The sequence below is a fragment of the Erythranthe guttata genome, chromosome 11 (genome assembly GCF_056151865.1).
Source record: "Erythranthe guttata isolate IM_541 chromosome 11, IM_541, whole genome shotgun sequence".
NCBI lineage: Eukaryota > Viridiplantae > Streptophyta > Magnoliopsida > Lamiales > Phrymaceae > Erythranthe > Erythranthe guttata.
The window spans coordinates 12,895,323-12,916,748 of record NC_142543.1 but is presented as its reverse complement, the minus strand read 5'-3'; the positions used below and the strand labels follow the sequence as shown (position 1 = coordinate 12,916,748).

The following is a 21,426-nucleotide window of genomic DNA, read 5'->3' as shown; positions in this document are numbered from 1 at the left end:
CCTTTTCAATATGAAAATTAAATATTTTATATTTTACTGTAACCTATTAATATTTATGTTCTTTAATATCACATTGTGTTTATGGTAATAGTATCCGATATTTTAGTTCACATATACATTATTTAAGGCAAATATATTAATGTACTATATAAGATTTTTAGCCTTTTTGTATTAACTTTGACATTAATTATGAAATCCGTCGACTATAATAATTAAATATTGATATGAATGTAGTGTGTATATTTTCTAAATATATTTTAAATACTCATATATTTTGAAATACTTTGTTTACTCAAAAAACAAAAACAAAATACTTTGATTATAGAAAGAGAATTAATTTATGTAAGGTTAACTTAAATCAATGATATTTTTAAAATATTACCATACACCCGTTATTCATAGATTACCGCTCATTTTAAAATTTGAATTTTGAATTTTTAATCTACTTTCCAAATTATGCTTACAATCCATACTATATAATCTACCCAACTCAATGTTATTTTGAATACTCAAGCCACATACTTCAAATTGTTGTACATAAATGTTTTCACTCCATAATTATTGATTTTATATTTTTTAATCGTTCTTTCACTCCATCAAGTATAATTGTACATATAAATTATGTTTTGAAAACATGGCCCCGACTTTGAACCTTACCGTAAAAGTATATTTATCACAGTATACACTGTTCAACAAAAAAAAAAACAATCGAGATTTATTGATTAGTATAATTATATTATTGTTTTATTAATTAGAATATAATATTTTTTTATACTTCACCCGTACTTTAGCCACATTAGCATCCAGCTTATCAATTTTTTTTCTGTAAAACAAAAAGTAAACAAAAGAATTTACAATCATTTTTTTCTTATCTCCTTTCTCTACTATATCCTTCTCTATTTATCCTCTCTCTACTTCCTCCTCAGTTTTAGTGCAGAGACACAAAGCTTCAATCCACTTTTCTTCTTATCTTTTTCATTTTCTATTCCCGTTCGTTTATGTTTCATTATCTATAATGCAGCCACCACTATGATTTCATGACATCCGACATAGATCCGTTCAGCCGCAAACTTCTACGACAACATTCATTCAATTAAGACCACTATCGACGCAAATATAAACTAATTTTATAAGCATATTAGCACATATAATGTTAACATTTATCGTTAAACCGCCCAATATATTATTATAATTTTTTTTCAAACCAATAAACTTAGAAGGGGATTACAAAAGTGCCACAAAATGGGGCTAAAAAAGCAATTTTGATTAACATTTTTTTATTGTATGTACCAATAAAAAACACGTGATCAGATATCTTAGGAATTAACAAATCTCAATATATATTTGAGATATATATATATATATATATATATATATATATATATATATATATATATATATATATATATATATATATATATATATATATATATATCTCAAATATATATTCTTATATCTCCAAATATTATTAGATTTTCCGATAATATCAAAATTCATAAATAATCAAAACTCACTGTCATCAAATAAAATAATAGTTGAATTAAATGAAAATTTAAAACAATCATAACAACGCTATCAATCAACCGCAATCTTGATATTCTTTTTCACCGGTTTGATGTTAATGACCTCCCTTTCAACCACTCACTCGAACGAGTATTTCTTTTCGAATACAATATTATTTTCCTTGCAGAAATCCTTCCATCCGGTTTGCAGCCGATACCTCTTGCCCTTCTTATTGTTTATTTCGCGTAAAACCACTTCAAATGTAGATTCATCTTCATACGTCATTCCAACTATTGGCTTGCCAACCAAACCGCAACTTTCTACAAATTTATTACTTAATCCCTGCAATTAGTAGGAGAAAAACATATATTAATGTATATTAGTTGCTATACTGCATGGATATTAGCTTATATACATAAGAGTTTACGTGTTTACCAATCTTCCTATTTCGTACTTCTTCACCATTTTTTCAAATTTGAAGATCGTGAGTTCATCAATCTTAGAATTAGAACCCTTTGCAAAACCAGGTGGTACATAATCATCATTCACGGATGCTTAGACATTAACATGGTTGATTTTTATTGTTGATTTCTTACCATTCAGTTTTTCAAACCTATAGGCTCCGCCAAACGCATCATTTTCGCAGCCTCCGGCGTTAAATGCATTGACGTGAAAGATCCAATCTCCAATGTATGTGAATATCAAAGTATCCGAAGCACGCAGATTAAATTCTTCTATTAACCAACTCCAACATTTGGTAAAGTAGTAATTTCCATCAAATTTATTTTTTTGAATAACCACAAAAGTTTTCTCATATGATGTCATCTTTAGCCATGTTCCACCATTCTTGGCTATTTTGCGTATTTTTCGGTGAACTCTCTCGGCAGCATCTACAACATCATAAACATTAATTAAAAAGAACAACGATGTTCAAATATACTCAATGTTATAATGTCTTTTATTATTTCGTACGTATACATCATTTGTATTATCATAATCGAAATTTTTATAAGTACGTACAATAGTTTTTTAATAATCTGGAGTATGCAACGCCACCAAAAAACCAGGGTATGTGTTCTTCAGATCCATAAATTAATAAATTATACAGCTGGTGAAGTTATATTGCAAATAAGTTGGTGAATGTTATATACTTTGTATTGGCCGTTTATATTTAAGGGAATACGATCGTAAGAGTCACCTACCAATTCCAATAATAAAAATTACATAAATAAAGAAAATCCATGGGTTTATTTTTAAATAGCGATTTGCATCAAAATATGAAGGTGGATCTCAATTCCACATGATAAATTGTATATACGCCAAATATTTCCTTACCATGATAATAACAATCATATATATATATATATATATATATATATATATATATATATATATATATATATATATATATATATATATATATATATATATATAAATTTAATAGTTCCCTTTTATAATATTTTACTGTGTCAGCTTCCATCTTTATTCGATGCAATAATAATGCCTGAATATTTTCCTTATTAATTAAATTAGGAACACAATTTTTAAATTTACGTTTGGTAATTAAGTATTTCCGTTTTTACTATGGTGATTAATTGGTTTAGAAGGGTTATAATTTATACATATGGGGAACATATATATAATCGATATTGGTGATTCGTATTAAAAGTAAATCAAACTTTATTAATATAAATGTATAAATTAATTTATAAATAAATAAATAGAGGTTAATTGTGGTATCGCTATTATATTATAAGTTTTATATTTGTACAATTATGGCTACATAATTATAAATTAAATTAGAAGAGCTTATAATATATTACGACATTGTAGTTCAAGGGTTAAATCACGAAATCAATTTTCGTTTTCCATATTATTTAATACTTTTCTAATTTAGACTAACAGTAATCAAACATCCAACTAATATATAAAATCTAACATAAAAACCAATGAGTTTATATTAATAAAAAGCGACCATACGTAAAATGTAAAAAACATTACAACATTAGGTTTAATAATAAACTAATAGGGGTTAAACTCAACGATCCAGCTAATTTCCATTAATAGGCTCCACTGTTAAGACATTTTGGTTAACGTTGTACTGGAAAGAGTACGTGTTCCCAACCTCCATGTTATATTTGACGAACAATGCTGGCCAGCCTGTTGACAATTTAAATCTTCTGTTGCTATAATTACCCCTGACATACATAGTTATGCCATCTGGTGTTTGCCCTCCATACAACACGTTTATTTCGATTGTCTTCGTGAAACCTGATTCTTTAGCAAAATCTACAGGAATATTCAGCATCGGTAATAAATATATTATTATATCTGAAAATATGCTTATATTTCATTGTTAATTTGAAATAAATATATTTATCAATTTACCAATGTCGACTTATTGAAATGTGTCATCGTTTTTTCAAACTTAATTGCTTTGATGTTGTCCTCCTCATAAATGTGGTTGTCGAGATCTTCATCAGCGATTCCACACTTTTCTTTGTTATTTCTTATTTCCTGGTGGTCCTCCATCATTTCTTGCGATGCATCATGTTCTATCAATACCAAACATAACAGACAAGGATGTACATCAAAGTAAGAAACTACATTGAATTATTGCATAAATAATTGGAAATTACTCATGTAGTATGTACGGATAAGATAGGTATACCTTATTTAACCTCAGCACTTTCTCCATTATGGATATTTATATCTTTCTCATTATCAACGCATAGATCTTTTGTTGGTTGTTCCGCAATATACTTGAAGTTGTAGCCATATCCCGGCTTTTCGCACCCATCAACACCGTAGGCAATCACACGCATCGTTGATCCGTTAATAAGTGTAAAATGCAACATATCGTCTTGACATATGTTGTTTTCCATTACAAATTGTTTCCAACCAAGTTAAAATATACATCTCCACTATCCGCCATCTTCTCCACGTGAACATACCATGATTTACCGCTGCTCACTGTCACTGTCGTTGAACTTGCACCTAACGGCAATGATGAACCATACATCTTTGTCAAATTTCCTGGCACGATCTGCACCGACATATATGTATTTATAACAACATTATTATACATATTGTTTTTACTACTAACACATTGACGATTTGAGAACATTTACAGTATGCAATGTCAATGTATGGAAAAATATAACACGTGATCAAATTAATCATTAGTTTCAGTTAATACTACTTACGATTGTTTCGCGGTAATCTCGCATAAGTATGAATATAAAAAACGACGGTAGACAGAACGTGTTCTCCATTTTTTGTTTATGTTCTATCGAATACAACAATATTTATATACTTGCATATAGTAATATTCTTTATTTCTTTAATAATACATGTGTGTATATTTATAGTTATATAACAAATATGTGAAGATCACACAATATTTTCTTCCCAATATTCGCAATATGCTCACTTATTTACGTAGAATTGTGACCACATTTAATTACATGGCTATATTGCACATATATACATAAATACGTGTGTGTGTGTGTGTGTGTATATATATATATATATATATATATATATATATATATATATATATATATATATATATATATATATATATACATATATATATATATATATATATATATATATATATATATATATATATATATATAAATGTTTAATGATGCAAAATCAATTTTAAGAAAATACCTTTTTCAGCAAATTCGTAGTACAAATTCAATTAAGCTACTAATAAGGAATAACAAAACATATAACTAATATAAAATAAATGTCGTTATTTGTTACCGTATAATTTTTTATATAGGATTATCTTCATATACGCTGAAAAACTTCCTTGCATAAAACATTATTTGTAACATTGGTCGTTTCGCTAGATTCCGAGTTGATCAAAATATTTATGATTTTACGACTCTTAACTCTCGATAGTGCTACATAGAGTTGTCCGTGACTGAAAAAAGGTCTGGGCAAGTATGATCCTAAATGAAAAAGAGTATGTCATTGACTTTTATAGATAGTCATTGCAAATGAAACAATTAGTGGAAAGTGACATCGCTGGAATTTAATAGGCAATGCGGAGTTGGACTGTACCAAAGTCATTCTACGAATGAACACCATATCGCCAACTTGTTTACCGGAGAGAATCCTACAGTTGAGAACGAATTTTCCCATATTAATAACCTGACGTCTGGTTCCATTGCACAATCCTCTAGCCTAATCAATATTTCTGATGAGCATAACGGGAACACCTTTTTTTCAGTGTCAACCTATGCGGTGGAATTCCGGAGCATGATATGATGTTGAGAATTTCTGTGGAATATATTTATGCGTTGACATCTGATAATAACTCCTTTTTGCACATACTATCGAAGCTGAAATAGACCTTCTGCTTTCCAGTTATCATCAACAAAAAATGATCATTCACGTAACCGACACTATCATTAGTCGGTGCAAGAATTTTCAAGCCTCGACACACTCAGGAGTGAACATATTGCTCACAAGATCTGGATAAACAAACTCTATAAGATCTAGAAAGGGATCTGCAGAGTCACAAATCAGCATGTCATCAGGAATCTCAATTGCCTCATCACCATCATTGACCTCGTCAGCATCGCCATTGCCGATTCTCAATATCCACGCCACAAACTCTCTTATTTCGTCGACATTGGTGGAAGGGGATAACGACTGAAGTCTCATGTTTTTGTTCAACTTCATAACCTTACATCGAAAGTCCCCTCCAAGAACTACAACCTTGCCTTTGAATGGCATATCTGAATCAAGTATCGATTTCATTGTCTTGTCAAGTACCTGCGCATCATCGGTGCTTCATCCCATATGATTAGCTTTGATCTAGACAACAATTCCGCCTGTGGACTTTGTTGTTCGATGCTGCATGTGGAGATCTCATGTACAATTATTGGCAGTCCAAATCTCGAATGCGCAGTTCTGCCACGGGAGTAAAAGCGAAGCAATGCCACTGAAAGCAACATTTATTACTATTTTGCCTCTTGAACGGATAGCAGCGGATAAAATTAATACTAATCAAATATTATCATTACCATTACCATTACCGCCGTTACCATTACCGTTACCGTTACCGTTATCGTTACCATTACCATTACAAATATTAACAACAATCTAATGATACTATTACTATTGGTAATACTAATGCTGCTGATAATCCTAGTATGCTAATGTCATTGCCAATGTTAATGTTAATCCTAATATGCTAATGTTAATCTTAATCCTAGTATGCTAATGCTAATAAACTAATGATAATCCTAATCTTAATGCTAATCATAACCCTAACACTAATGCTAATGCTAATTCTAACCCACATCATAATCCTAATATTAATCCTAATCATAATCATAATATAATCCTAATGATAATGCTAATCTTAGTTTTAATAATAATTCTAATCCTAATAATAATACTAATCATAATTATAATCCTAATAAAAATCGACATATGCTAATGCTAACGCTAATCAATTATAAATGTTGTGCAAAAAAATTCAATTAGAAATTATTTTTTTGAAAATTGACAAAAATTGACAAATGTGTAAAAAACACATTAATTAATATAATTTAAATAACGCAGCATATATTAGCACACACCTCAGTAATTTTTGACCTAATGTTTGGAACATATGTATTACTAACAAAAACCATAATTTATATGGTAAAAGTAGCGAATTATTCGATATAACGAATAAAAATGTAACACGTAGATAATAAATGTAAATGAGTTATCAAATATAGTAATGCTAATTAAAAAAATTGCAACCTAATATTAAGAAAATTAATAAATATATAGAACAAATATAAAAGACTAAAATACCCTGCCAAATATTGTTGGTAAAAAGATAATACAATTATAAAAGATCTAACTATAATAACACAATACAAATGAAGAACAATGTGACAACTACTTTATTAGAAAATTATAATTTAATCAATATTCATAACCTTGATTACATTTATTGTGTAGTCAAATACAAAAAAATATGTATTGCCAATCTCCATATTGTTGGATGAACAAAACGATTTGCAATCATATGTGTGGTAAACCTTAGTCGTCTTACGTTTTGTTGTTGTGCGTACTTTAATATTCTTCGATGTACGACCGTGAAATTCAATATCGATGTAGCTCTTGCCAGTCAACCCATGATTTTTAAAGAACGATTTGCGTAGATACTGCAACATATGCCAATGAAAAAATGTAAGTAATTAATTTACTAATAATTTAATAATACATGTTTAAAATAAGATATGATATAACTAAATATCAATATTACCATTTTCTGGAGATCATTATACGTAAATTTCTTTTCAAAACACATGAGCAAGGCATTACGATCTATTATAGTGTCATCAAAATAAAACTCATTTTTCTTCGAAAATGATTGATACATAGTTATGTTAAAAGACCAATCGCATTCACCACACCCCAAACGGAACCCAAATGCTGACGGTAATTCGATGGTAAACACGTATCGTGTATAAAGACACACTCACACAACCCACAACTAAAAAAAGATTTTTAAATCTTCCATTTCCACTATACCACATACAATACATGGCTCAACGCGCATTTCTACTTTGGTGGATTCTCTGCATGAAATACACATACATGGATCCAATATACGATCAAAATGGTTGTTACAAAGTACACATAATATGGATTGGACACCCATTTTTATCCATGAACGAATTTGGATTTGTGATTCTAGATTACAAACATCAAAATTAAGAGGAAAGATACGGATAATCAGTAAATAATTACGTGTAAAAAATGACAATTAAAAAACTAATAAAAAATATAAAAGAAAATTACGGCAGAAACATAATTGCATATAGCCAGGTGAAATACGCTTCTTGAGTATTGAAAATGCCATCGATTTGTGAAGATTATATAGTGTTGATTGACACCACAATTTTGGAAATAATTTAAACATTCAAATTTCGAATTTTAAAAAGAGCAGCAATATTGATACATATTTGGGAAATATACATATTTAGGAAATGTTTTTATCTCGTCTAATAATTGTAATTAATAATTTTTCCTTAATTAAATAAGTTTTCCTTAATTTCTTAGTATACACATATTGATATTAATTGCTTACGGTAATTTATGCCCAAATTTAGGTATTAAATTAGAATAATATACACAATTAATTACGGTATAATTTAATTGTATTAATTTAAAAATATTAATTCCATAATTACGAATAAATATCCACAATTTAAGATCGCTGCCGTAAATAATATGCATTAATTTCGATTTACTAAATAATGTTTGATTAATTCTGATTCCTGCAATTATATCCGATTTTGAAAGTGAAGTTATTTATGATATATGTAACGACACATGGGCACTGATTGGGATGCCTACATGGACGCCTACGTGGATGACAAATGTCGGAATTCTAGGCTATGAGGGTTTATTTTGATATATTATATAGATTTTTTCCACATTCCGTCCATACAATATATGTAGATCATATCCTTGCAATGTATACAAAAACAGAAGCCCACTTTGAAGCCGACATCGCCACATATGACACATACCTTGTTATCACTGGATCTATAAAAGTACCGAGTAAACAAACATAATTAATATCGGTGTTATTTTATTTTCCCATAAATTGGAATACAAAAACAATGTAACAAAATGTAAAACATACACATTATTCCCCAAAATACGAAGAAGGCAATTTAATGTGTTTTTCTATATCGGAATTTTTCATGTCTCCTTGTAGTACCACATCTTGCATTCCTTCATAAATTTCGGCAGATAAATCTTTCCGCAAACGAGCTGATTCGAACATCTAATAAAAAATAAAAATAACAATTAATTATCAAAGATAAAGGAAATTGGTAAATATTAAAGGGAAAACCATACAATTATTAAAAATTATTTTTAGGGTATAAACAATAATATATAAAAAAAATAGAAAATTAACTAAAATAATGAAAGAATAGAATTAGGGTATAATACTTTTTTTCTTGTCGTGTGCTTTCTTATATGAATGGGAAATAACGGATGTAGAGTGAGGTATTTATACTTATGTTTTATATAATAAAAGGTAAATAATATATATATATATATATATATATATATATATATATATATATATATATATATATATATATATATATATTTAAGAAAATAAATTATATTCATTAAATTGTTGATAGAATTAAAATTATTTCATTTTAGTACGTAAGAATAATAACTGAATATATTATGCATTGAGGAATATCTTGTTCCTGAAATAGTGTGACGTTTACAAATTAACCATAATCAAAGAAATGTCATTTATTATAAAATATACATAATATATGTATATCACGGATTTTGAGGATTAATTCATTGAATAATAAAATATTCCATAATTCTAGACCACTTAATATATGTGTACACACATATATATATATATATATATATATATATATATATATATATATATATATATATATATATATATATATATATATATATATATATATATATATATATATATATATATATATATATATATATATATATATATATAAACCAAGTCTTCTTTTGACATAAAATATGATTAATTTGTTTCAATAATTATTAAATGACATAATTAATGATTACCATACTAATATATATATAATATTACAGAAATATGTAATTTTTTTCTAATATCACATTATGGAAAGTTATAATTAAATTGACATTATATATGTAATATATAGTGATACATGGATCATGATTAGGATGTCTACGTGGATGGTGACATGGATGCCACATGTCGTAATTCTAGACCACGAGGGTCTCATTTATATATTATATAGATAAATAGTAAAATTATGTAACTCAAAGCGAGATTTCTAGTCTACTATCCCAATATATAGATTATTTTTATGTGAGGAGAATTAAAATAATGAAATAGCTAGAGCTCAAATATAATATTAAAAACTATGGAGGGAGTGCAATAATTATTTTTAGGGGTTATTTTACATACCCCTAGCCACCAAATAAACTAGGGATAAACTCAGGCCCAAATCATCATTTGACATACCCCTGGAGAAGCGAAAGTACTATACTACCCTTATATGCAAATTTCGGCCAAACTACATTCAGCATTTCTGGTCCAGCATTTATCATTTTTGCTGATTTATTTATTATTATATTTCTTTTATTTTTTATTTTTTAATATATATATATATATATATATATATATATATATATATATATATATATATATATATATATATATATATATATATATATATATATATATATATATATATATATATATTTTTTTAATTTTTTTGATTTTAAAAAAAAAATAATTCTTTTTTATCTTTTTATTTTTTTAATTTTCAAATCAATATGTTTACTGTGCTGAAAATAACTACATGTAACTGTAGTAACTTATAGTAATGTGTAGTTATGTTCTTTTTTTTAGCCCATATTTTTAGTCGATCAATTATATGCACACACGAATAATGGCTAATACAAAAGAAATTCATAAAGCACAACAACCAAAAATTTAAAAATTTCAATATTTATATTATAAATCACCTCAAAACCAAATAAAATACAAATAAAAAATACGCAAATATACGCATATGTAACAACATGTTTCTATAGTAATGTATAGTAATGTACAGTAATGTATACAGTCTGTTGAACAAGGCAGATGTAACTTCAAACAAAAATTTTGACACATTCAAGGAAATGATCAATGGCCTTCATTAAGGTGCAATTGCAATATCAAAATAAAAAATACCCCCCTAGCCACCAAATAAACTAGGGATAAACCCAAGCCCAAATCATCATTTGACATACCCCCTGGAGAAGCGAAAGTACTATACTACCCTTATATGCAATTTTCGGCCAAACTGCATTCAGCATTTATGGTCCTGCATTTATCATTTTCGCTGATTTATTTATTATTATTTGTTTTTTTTTATTTTATAAACCTGTTGGTTAAATATATATATATATATATATATATATATATATATATATATATATATATATATATATATATATATATATATATATATATATATATATTTATTTTTTTAATTTTTTTTTAATTCTTCTTTTTTAATTTTCAAAACAATATGTTTACAGTACTGAAAATAACTACATGTAATTATAGTACCTATAGTAATTCATAGTTATGTTCGTTTTTTCCCCCCATATTTTTAGTCGATCAATTGTATACACACACGAATACTGGCTTATACAAAATAAATTCATAAAACCCCAACAAAAATTTACAAATTTCAATATTTTTATTATAAATCACATCAGAACCAATAAAATACAAATCGAAAATACACAAATATACACATATGTAACTACATGTTACTATAGTAATGTATAGTAATGTACAGTAATGTATACAGTCTGTTGAACAAATCAGATGTAACTTAAAAAAAAAAATTGACACATTCAAGGAAAGGATCAATGGCCTTCATTAAGCTGCAATTGCAAAATCAAAACAAAAGAAATTACTTTAGTGCAAATCAACAAAATTTGAAGAAAAACATCAAAACACTCAAAAATCAACAAACACTAAGAGATCGAGAGATAGAGAGAGAGGTTATTGCTGGGAAATGCTATAGATTTTAAATCAAACAGACAGTGACTCCTCACCCCCCTCGCCTCCTACCAAAACCCTAGACGCCGCTAATAACCACCCACGGTTCCGCGCGCCCTCAAATGCAAAAAAGTATAGAAATAAATCTGAAAACATAAAAATAAACGAAATTACCATCAAAATATAGATCCCGACGAGAGGAATCCAACGGTGGCCCGTCACATTTCGACGGGTGGAACACAAAATAAAGCTCCGGCAAGACCACCGTCCTCGAATGAAAAAAAATTGCAGAAACAGATCAGCGCTCGAAACTGAATGAAATCACCACCAAAAGAAAGAGCTCGACGAGAGGAATCCAACGGTAGTTAAACCATCGAATTCCGACCACCGGAGAGAGAGTTATGGCTCCGAGAAGCAATTTCGCCGGTGGGAGGTTTGTGGAGACGGGATTTTGAATTTGGGAGAAGAAGAGAGAGACGATTGTAGTGGCTAGGGATTAAAACTGATTTTAAAAGGGTATTATAGGGACTTCAGGTGGCCCAGGGGGGTATATCAAAATATTTTCGAAATGAGGGGGGTTTCCCCTAGGATGCAATCCACTTGGTAGTTAGTTCTATATAATTTGGAAATGAGGGGGGTCTACAAAATAATCCCAAACTTATTTTAGTGGAAATGAACAAAAAATAAAGAAACATCCTCAAAAAACAACAAACACAAAGAGATTGAGAGAAATAAATTTGAAAATATAAAAATAAAATAAAATATAAACATATAGAAATAAATCTGAAAAGATAAAAATGAATGAAATTGACATCAAAATATAGATCCCGACGAGAGGAATCCAACGGTGAGTAGCCCGTCAAATTCCGACTGACGGAAAACAAATTACACCTCTTGTAAGAACACCGTCGTCGAAATACGCCGACTAAAAAAATGCAGAAACAGATCTAGCACTCCAAACTGAATGAAATACACACCAAAAGAAAGAGCTCGACGAGAGAAATCCAACGATAGTTGAACCATCGAATTATGACCACCGGAGAGAGAGTTATGACTCCGAGAGCAAAATTGCCGGTTAGAGACCTTGGGGGGCGGGATTTGGATCTGAGAATTGAAAGAGGAAGATAAACACCGATATGGGTTAGGCTAGGGTTTAAAACTGATTTAAAAGGGTATTCTGGGTACTTCAGAGTGGACTAGGGGGTATGTCAAATTATTATCCAAATGGAGGGAGTTTGCACTAGGGTGTAAACAACATATAGTTAATTATATATATTTTCGAAATGAAGGGTCTCTAAAATAATCCCTTATTTTTAATTAATTAATTAATTTAATTCTTTAGAATTAATGATTAACTATTTATTAGAAGTTCATTCCACGTTTTCTCCTTTGGTCTATACTTATAGCCTATTGAGATAATCAAATTAATTGAGAAAATAAATTTCAACTAATGTCTATATTAGAATTAATCATTATATATAGTATTGGTGGAATTTTATAATATTGGTTGAATATTATATATAGCCAATTTCACAAGTTCTCCATGAATTGTGAAACAATTTTAAGAATCTTTCTATTTTCAATTAATTTTCGAAAGTTCACTATCCCATGTTAAAAAATACTTGATTCTCAAAGTTAAGTGTTAATTTTTTCAAGTTTACTACTGTATTATGTTAAAAATACTCCATTTTCAAAATGGCGTCAAATTTTAGCCAATTTCATAAGCTTTCTATCAACTTTTATACAGTTTAAAAAATTTACTGTCAATTTTCAATTAATTTTTGAAAGTTCACTGCCATATTATATTAAAAATAATCAATTTCCACAAGTTCACTGTCAATTTTTACAAGTTCACAACCGGATTATGTAAAAAGTACTGAATTTTTGAATGTTTGCTGTAATTTTTTAGCAAATTTCATAAGTCCGCTCTTAATTTCAACTTATTTTCAAAAGGTTTTTGTATTAATATTTAACAATAAAAGGTATGAAAAACTGCTATAAATGAAAAAAATGATAAATAGCATAATCATATTAGAATATGAAATTCCAAAAATAATCTAGTTCACGGATAATTTTCGACTTTCTTACTGAAAGTTATTACAAATTCAAATATAACGAAAATGGAAAAATACACGTATTTTGAGGCCTAAATAACGTCAAATGCAAAAATCCGACATGCTTCAGGAGCAAAGTTGTTGAGTTCTTTCTAATTCGATGAAGAAGAGGAGGAGAAACGGTGAACGTTGAGAAAGTGAACGAGCTCAAGAGCGTTCAGTATTTTTTGGGACTTTTAGCCAATACTTATGTATTGTTGTCCTTTTACTCATTTAAATCCCCTACGAAGGGAACATTAGCTAATTATCCACATAAAAAAGATAGGGTGTAGACATTTTTTTCAAAGCAACGTATAAGCTCACTCCCTAACGACTTATTTTTTTAAAATTTAAAATCTTCTTAAATAAATTATCAATCAAATTTTAGGAATTTATAACCTATTAAACAACTTAATAAGATGTTTTAAATAGTTTGTAAGCTTAGTCAAACACCTTATTTGGAAGCATTTTCGCCTTAGGTTAATCAAAATTGAGATATTGAAATAACAAATCTTAACTGGTAACATTTTATTAGTATGCATGAACAAATTTGAAATATAGAAAATAATCACAATTTCAACAACATTCTACCAAACATGAGTATAGATAATGAATCACATGTAATAAATGTTGTGTACATATCTAATGCAACTATATTCAATATAATCCTATATTTTCTATCAAATAAGGTCGAAGTAGTAGCGAATTATGATATTCGGTAATAGAGATAAATACTCTGCTCGTAACATCCCAAGAGTTTACTCTACATTTGAAAACGGGCAGAGGTATTAACAAATAAAAAGCCTCTGTTAATAGTACATAGAATAATAGATTACATTCAATCAAAAGAAAATATCACAACTTCAAATTTCCATGATCTTCATGCAGCAGGTTGCTGCATACCGGAATCCGGTACCATCGATACCAGGTCCAGTTCTTCGTCAGAATCGATAACATCTTCAAAATCATAATATGGATTTACCTGCACAAAATTTATTAATCATAGAAAAATTATTCTTTCATATTCAGGGAATGACTGAAAATCTATTACAATGACTAACGAAATAAACTTAAAATGAGATCTTAAAATTCATTGTCAAATGAATCGATACAAACACCATTGAATTTGTTATCAAAATGCAATCTAATATTAATTCCAAAGTAAGCCACACATATCTCTTTACAGCTGCATTGAAAAAGATGAATCGGAATCTCTATATTTAAACAACCAATCACAACCTGAAGTCACTTATTTTTCGATTTAGTTTTACTAGTTGAAGGTTGTACATTATCTTTCATTCTATTGAAATAAACATTTCTCTGATTAGCAATGAAAAATTACCTTTGGTCTTGGAGTCACAGCTTCAAAACTACGGAAAATAGGTGTGTCGAAGTGTGGGGGTTCCAAAACAATGTATGCACCTTTGTTTCTGTGTCTTTCTTCGGTTGCCTTCCAAATTTGAAAAAAAAAAAAAAGGTATTAGTGTTTTCTTCGATTATCTCAAAGAGAGAAGGCACATATATCTCTTATATAGAGGTGGGTAAAACAGTTATGATAAGCGAACAAGTCACCAACATAGAATCCAATCTACTAACCTAAGATCGATACCTAATACTTAATATATATAATATACGTGATACTTCGGGCATTCTTCTTATTTAACTATATTTAGACGCTTCACAATCCCAATGCACGTTGTGCAATATTATAATTTATAATCATATCACCAGTTGAATTAAACTACATGAAGACACCAATAGATAATGCAAGACTTTTACTGAAGGATTCTTATTTGATATCAAAAGAAAGAAGCTCGAGCTAATACATAAGGTTGACATTTTAAATCCCATCAAAAAAAAAAAACGGAGATTGACATTTTAAACCAATTATAAAGAGTAATTGCCCAATGGCATAAATGTAAATAGTTTGAAGCAAACCTGGAATTGTGGATAATCCGGGGCACTGAATAAAGTGATGAGCTTCCCAGAATCAACAATATGATCTATAGTATACCCTAAATCCATTCCCCCAAGATCAGCTCTCTTATCCCTTGCATCAGGACCTTCATGCGACCTGATAATCAACTGCAATACCAAGAAAGATCAATCTCTCGTACTTATATTAAGTTCATCGCCTTCGTATTTCATGACACGGTTAATTTCTGAAAGTGCTCTTGTATTTACCAATAAGTTTACATAATTGGTTATTATGTGAGACCCGTGCAGATCAAATGCTCGTCTATGTATCAAGCAGTGTATGCATTAGCAGAAAGAAATGGTCAAAGAAAATGTCGATATCCATGAACTTGAAAATTTGCAGGACAGCTACGGGCAGTCAATTTTTCTTTGTTGTGTGATTCATCGTACATGATAATATCGGCCACGTGTTATAAGTGGACGAAAGGCTCAAATAGATCAACCACAATAAAGTGACATCATTGTGTTTATTGATGACACTCTAATATACTTCGGAACTACAGAAGAGCACGACAAATATTTGATACTTGTGATAGAAGTGGAGGAACAGTTGTATGCTAAATTTAAGAGAGATGAATTTTGTCCGGACCACGTCATATTATTGGGGCATGTGGTAAATGGAATTGGATATTGATATATAAAAGTAATTGTGAAGCTATAAGTTAGTGGTCACAAACCTAGCCGCCCATCAGATTTACGAAGTGTTGAAAACCTGATATTAAAGGGGATGATTACATTTTTTTCGTCCCTATACTTATACCACTTATTCGTTTTTCTTCCCTCCACAATTGAGGGTTACAATTATGGTCCATAATTATGCCATTTTTCTGTAGTTTCCGTCCTGTGGTCTATTTTTTGGTTAAGTTGGACGGGAAAAGTTACGTACTTCACACGTCACAATCCTATTCTCACCCAATTCTTGGCTTCAGTTCTTATTTGCCCATTTTCCCCATTTTTTCCCTTCAAATCCCTAATTTTTTTATCCGAAATCTCTAAGGCCATGTTTGGTTGCCATGATAGGCTTAGCCAAGATAAGATTAGATAATCTAAAGAAAACCCAATTGTTTTATTGGACCCCGGAAGGTCCAACAAAAAACCTCTCTAAAAGGCATGATAACATAATATTTAAGGGCCGACCCGGTAAGTTATTGGGTTTACCAAACATCAAACAAAGTTCAAGTATTTAGTTAATCATGGCTAATCTTACCAACCAAACGAGGCCTAAGGAGATGTGTAAAAGTTGTCCTCTTTGTTCCAAATTTTGACCTGCCACACTACTATGTTAGACAACTTCTGATTGGCTGAACCACATTATCATTGTGATCATGTTTTACTTCCATAAGTTGTTAGGGTTTTATCTTTCGTTTTCTACTGCACTTATTCTATATCAACGTACTCCAGTTGTGTTGATTGTTAACTGACTATTAACCTTGATTGTTTATTTTTCTTGGGTGTGAATCTTCGTACATTTGTAAACTGAGCTATAGAAGTACAGTACCCATTTATTTTACGAATGTTCAAATTTAAGTTGGTGCAGAAACATTCCTATCAATAGTTAGGTGAAGCCCTCAAATTCATAATAATTATTGTTTTTCGTAAAGTTGCAGGGGCCTTACAACTTGGTGTGAGGTAGCCACCGAAGAAGTACGAGTGGAATGATTTATGGGTTCAACGAAGAGCTATTATGGATTTGGGACTCGGGAAGGAAATTTGAAGAGAAAAATGTTTGAGGAAATGTGAGATTATCTGAACTTGGGGAAAATGCGAAGAAGGGGGGTGAACTATCAGAAACACCTATTTTAGTATTTTCGTAATTTAGACATACGTAGGGATTTATTTATATTAATCTCAACGAGGAAGTCTCTAAAATTACATTCTCCTGTCAAATTCCGCAACAACCACTCCCACCATCACAAACACATACCATGAATGAATTAATTACATTACCGACGTCATGCTTTCGATTCCACCATGATATATAGAAATGCAGTCCTAACTTTTCAAACATAAAAAGTTGCATATGTGAAACAAACCTATTCCAAACGAAAAACGAAGAGTGCAAAGAAATTACGAAATTGACAAATTTGCATACCTTAAGATTGTACTTGTTCAAAAATTGTTCGGTACAGTCCGGACCCCACAAGAGGCCAATGCCCCTCTCCTTATTCGGTGAAAGACCAGGACTCATTGATGGATCCGACCAAAGCACATCACCCGGAATCAAGTTTTGACCTTCCCATGGTGGATCGAGTACACTTCTTCTAGCTTTTGCCAACTCTTCTAACGAACCAAGACTTAAAGAAATCATCTCCGGGCTATTATTAATATTATTATTATGTACAACCTTTCGATTCTTCTTTCTAGACCTTTTTGACGGAGTGACGACAGTGCCACGGAAAAGCCCTCCATGCGCAGTGTACACTTTCCCAGCTATTATCGAAGCAAGAGGAAGTCCTTCAAAACAGCCTAAGCACTTTCTGTACACATGCTTTCCACTATCTCCATATTTTACTAATACTTCTTTTTCAAATCCATATACAGAAGTGCAGTACTTGGACTCGTGATTTCCACGAAGCAAATAAACTCTTTGCGGCATAAGAACCTACAAAATTTATTATAATCTTAACTTAACATTGATATAATTAAAAAAAAAATTCTTGTCTAGTAGAATATAGTTGTGAATTGTCACCCTTATAAGCAAGCTGCTACATACCTGATCAATAAAAGAGACAAGTAAACAAATTGGTTATGTCTTATTGAGGCGATGGTTAATTAATTAGAAGCAGCTTTTGTGGGATCTACCCTTACGCTATTCCTGTAAAATAAATTATCTAGTAATGTTAAAATTTAATAGATCTGATTAATCTGACAAAGACAATGATTTAAAGCTTTTGAGCTTAATTGTTAAATCTGCACATAGGAATTATTCCAAACGAGAAAGGGCAATAAAGGAGACAATCTAAGTAAATTATCTAATTGACCAATAAAACGTGCTACATATAGCATAAACATTAGTATGTAAAAGACATAACCATCAATAAACTGAACTGACTTTTATAACGCTAAATAAGGCATCAGCCTCTTAATATTATCGATTTGATTCATCACAATTACCTAGTGAATCAAACACCAAAGGAGATAAGAAAAGATTGTATCAGTAAAGGATATCACATGTTGCAATTGACTACTTCTCAAAAATCATTTATCAAACCAAACACCCTATTGTAACTTCCATCTCCAAAATCATTTCACGTACTGTAATTGATACAACCACAAATTTAAAAGAAAAAAGACTTACTTCCTATATAGAAAATTACTACCGAGCTCAAGTATACAGTGTCATTATTACGTACATGTAATAAAATAAAACATGTTGTGATTCCACGGCAGTCGGAGAGTTTTAGACTCATGCAAACATCCCCTTACTGACTAATTAATGCAAAAAAAAAGGGTAACCTAATGATTAAGCGTAAATCCATCTTTGAGTGGGTGGGGTCGAAGTTCACTTCTTTTAAAATTAAAAAGATTTACCTTCAAAATTACCAAATTAATATATCGTGAAAGAATGCATCTTAATTACTTCAGGGCACATCTACCAAATAGTTCAATATAATCTTGATATAAATAATCTAACCACACCACACTTGGATCGTAGCTTATCCTGTTCCTCAATGTGAATGAGACAGTAGTTGTATATATCAATGTATACACTAAACACTTCGTCCTAATTCAAGAATAAAAGACACACACCCCTGGCTAACATTAAGAGAGAGAAAACCGAACGAGCAACAAAATAGTGCACAAAAGGTAGTGTTTGAAACGAAGCATTTAGACAGCATGAACACTTATAAATTCTAGAGTACACAGTGTTAAACCAGTTTCGGACATGCTACACAGAGAAGACTATTCAAGTTAAATAAAAGAAAAGGAAAAAAAAATATATGTCGGTTCATCACAATTACCATTCACAGAGATGTTACTCTATTAGCATGTTGTGCTCTTAAGTAAGAGAAACATCAAGATACATGACAGCTAAAGTATTGAACTCAAACAAAATTACAACCCAACTTTTACAGTTAATAAAGATCATGGTGCTAATGGTTAACAAGTAAGGATAGATAGAACGCTGATTCAAGGGAAACTGTTCCACCAAAAGATATAACAGTTAAGCCTCGTTTGGTTGCCAAGATAAAATTAATCAAGATAAGATAAAATAATCTAATAAAACCCAATTGTAAAACATGCCTAGAAGGCAAGATAATCCACGATAACATAATATTTGTGGGTCGACCAGGCAAATTATAGGGGATACCAAACATCAAAAAATATCCAACTATTTAATTAATAACGGCTAATCTTCCTCCTAACCAAACGAGGCCTTAGTGTAAAAGTTAACTAGCTCAAAACCGAGATTAATGAACAATCAATTCTTGAAGAACAATTGCTAACCTTCCACGCCAGTAGAAGTAGAAAAACCTCGAGACCCCAAGCACCTCTATCTACATAATCTCCATTGAAAACGTAAAATCGATTATGATCCGGGTACCCCGAATCCCTCAGCAGAAACAAAACATCATGTAATTGACCATGCACATCACCAACAACCACAACTCTGGAATCTAAATCCAGCCCACAGTCGCCGTCAATTTTAACACAATTGGGCTCTTTATGCAGGATCTTGGATGCGGCGAGTACAAGTTTATCAAACACTGCAACGGGGAGAACGGAGGGAAGCTCCGATGGGATTGTAGCTCGTGAAGCCCATTCGAATGCCTGCATGAGGTCGGTGACCCAGGAAACGGTTAGGGCTCCGTCGTCGGGCCATGCGATGGGGATCTGAGGAATTTGTGAGGAAGCGGTGGGGCAGGGTGACGTCGGTTTGGAATCGGAAGAAGTGGAGGTGGAGGCTGTGGAGAAGAAATCCTCGTCGGAGGACGGCGGCGCTGCTGTAGCCGCAGCCGGCGGCGAAGAGAGCATGGCTGGGTTCACTTGATATGACGATGCCTGCCTTCGATCAGGTGCCAAAGTAAACCATGTGTTGCTAATTTGGTATTTAGATAAATTAAATAATTAGTATTTTATAGGCCAATTCGAGAGAACCACTCGAGAAAAAAAAAATCAGATACATTTAAATTTTATAAAAAAAAAAAAAATTTGACCAAGTTAAATTTTATAAATTACTCTAAATATAAAATAATATGCTTGGAATTGACATAATTCTATTAATTTATAAAATATCTATAATTGATACATTAGTAAATATTTATT

The 21,426-nt window shown here is 30.6% G+C and overlaps 1 protein-coding gene across 1 annotated transcript; it reads right to left on the bottom strand.

Moving 5' to 3' along the window:
• Positions 1–14,769: 14,769 nt before the first annotated feature.
• Positions 14,770–21,207, bottom strand: PP7 (serine/threonine phosphatase 7). Its single transcript, XM_012995991.2, has 5 exons — positions 20,608–21,207; positions 18,251–18,760; positions 16,120–16,266; positions 15,524–15,631; positions 14,770–15,163 (listed from the first exon to the last, which is right to left on the bottom strand). The coding sequence occupies exons 1-5, from the start codon at positions 21,133–21,135 to the stop codon at positions 15,062–15,064; spliced, it is 1,395 nt and encodes a 464-aa protein (XP_012851445.1). The 5' UTR covers positions 21,136–21,207; the 3' UTR covers positions 14,770–15,061.
• Positions 21,208–21,426: the final 219 nt, after the last annotated feature.

Excerpts from the sequence above, each read along its gene's own strand:
- PP7 (XM_012995991.2), bottom strand. The coding sequence starts at position 21,135 with ATGCTCTCTTCGCCGCCGGCTGCGGCTACAGCAGCGCCGCCGTCCTCC. Across the intron at positions 15,632-16,119 it reads CGGATTATCCACAATTCCAG|GCAACCGAAGAAAGACACAG; the intron begins GTTTGCTTCAAA and ends CAAATTTGGAAG. Across the intron at positions 15,164-15,523 it reads CTGTGACTCCAAGACCAAAG|GTAAATCCATATTATGATTT; the intron begins GTAATTTTTCAT and ends AATTTTGTGCAG.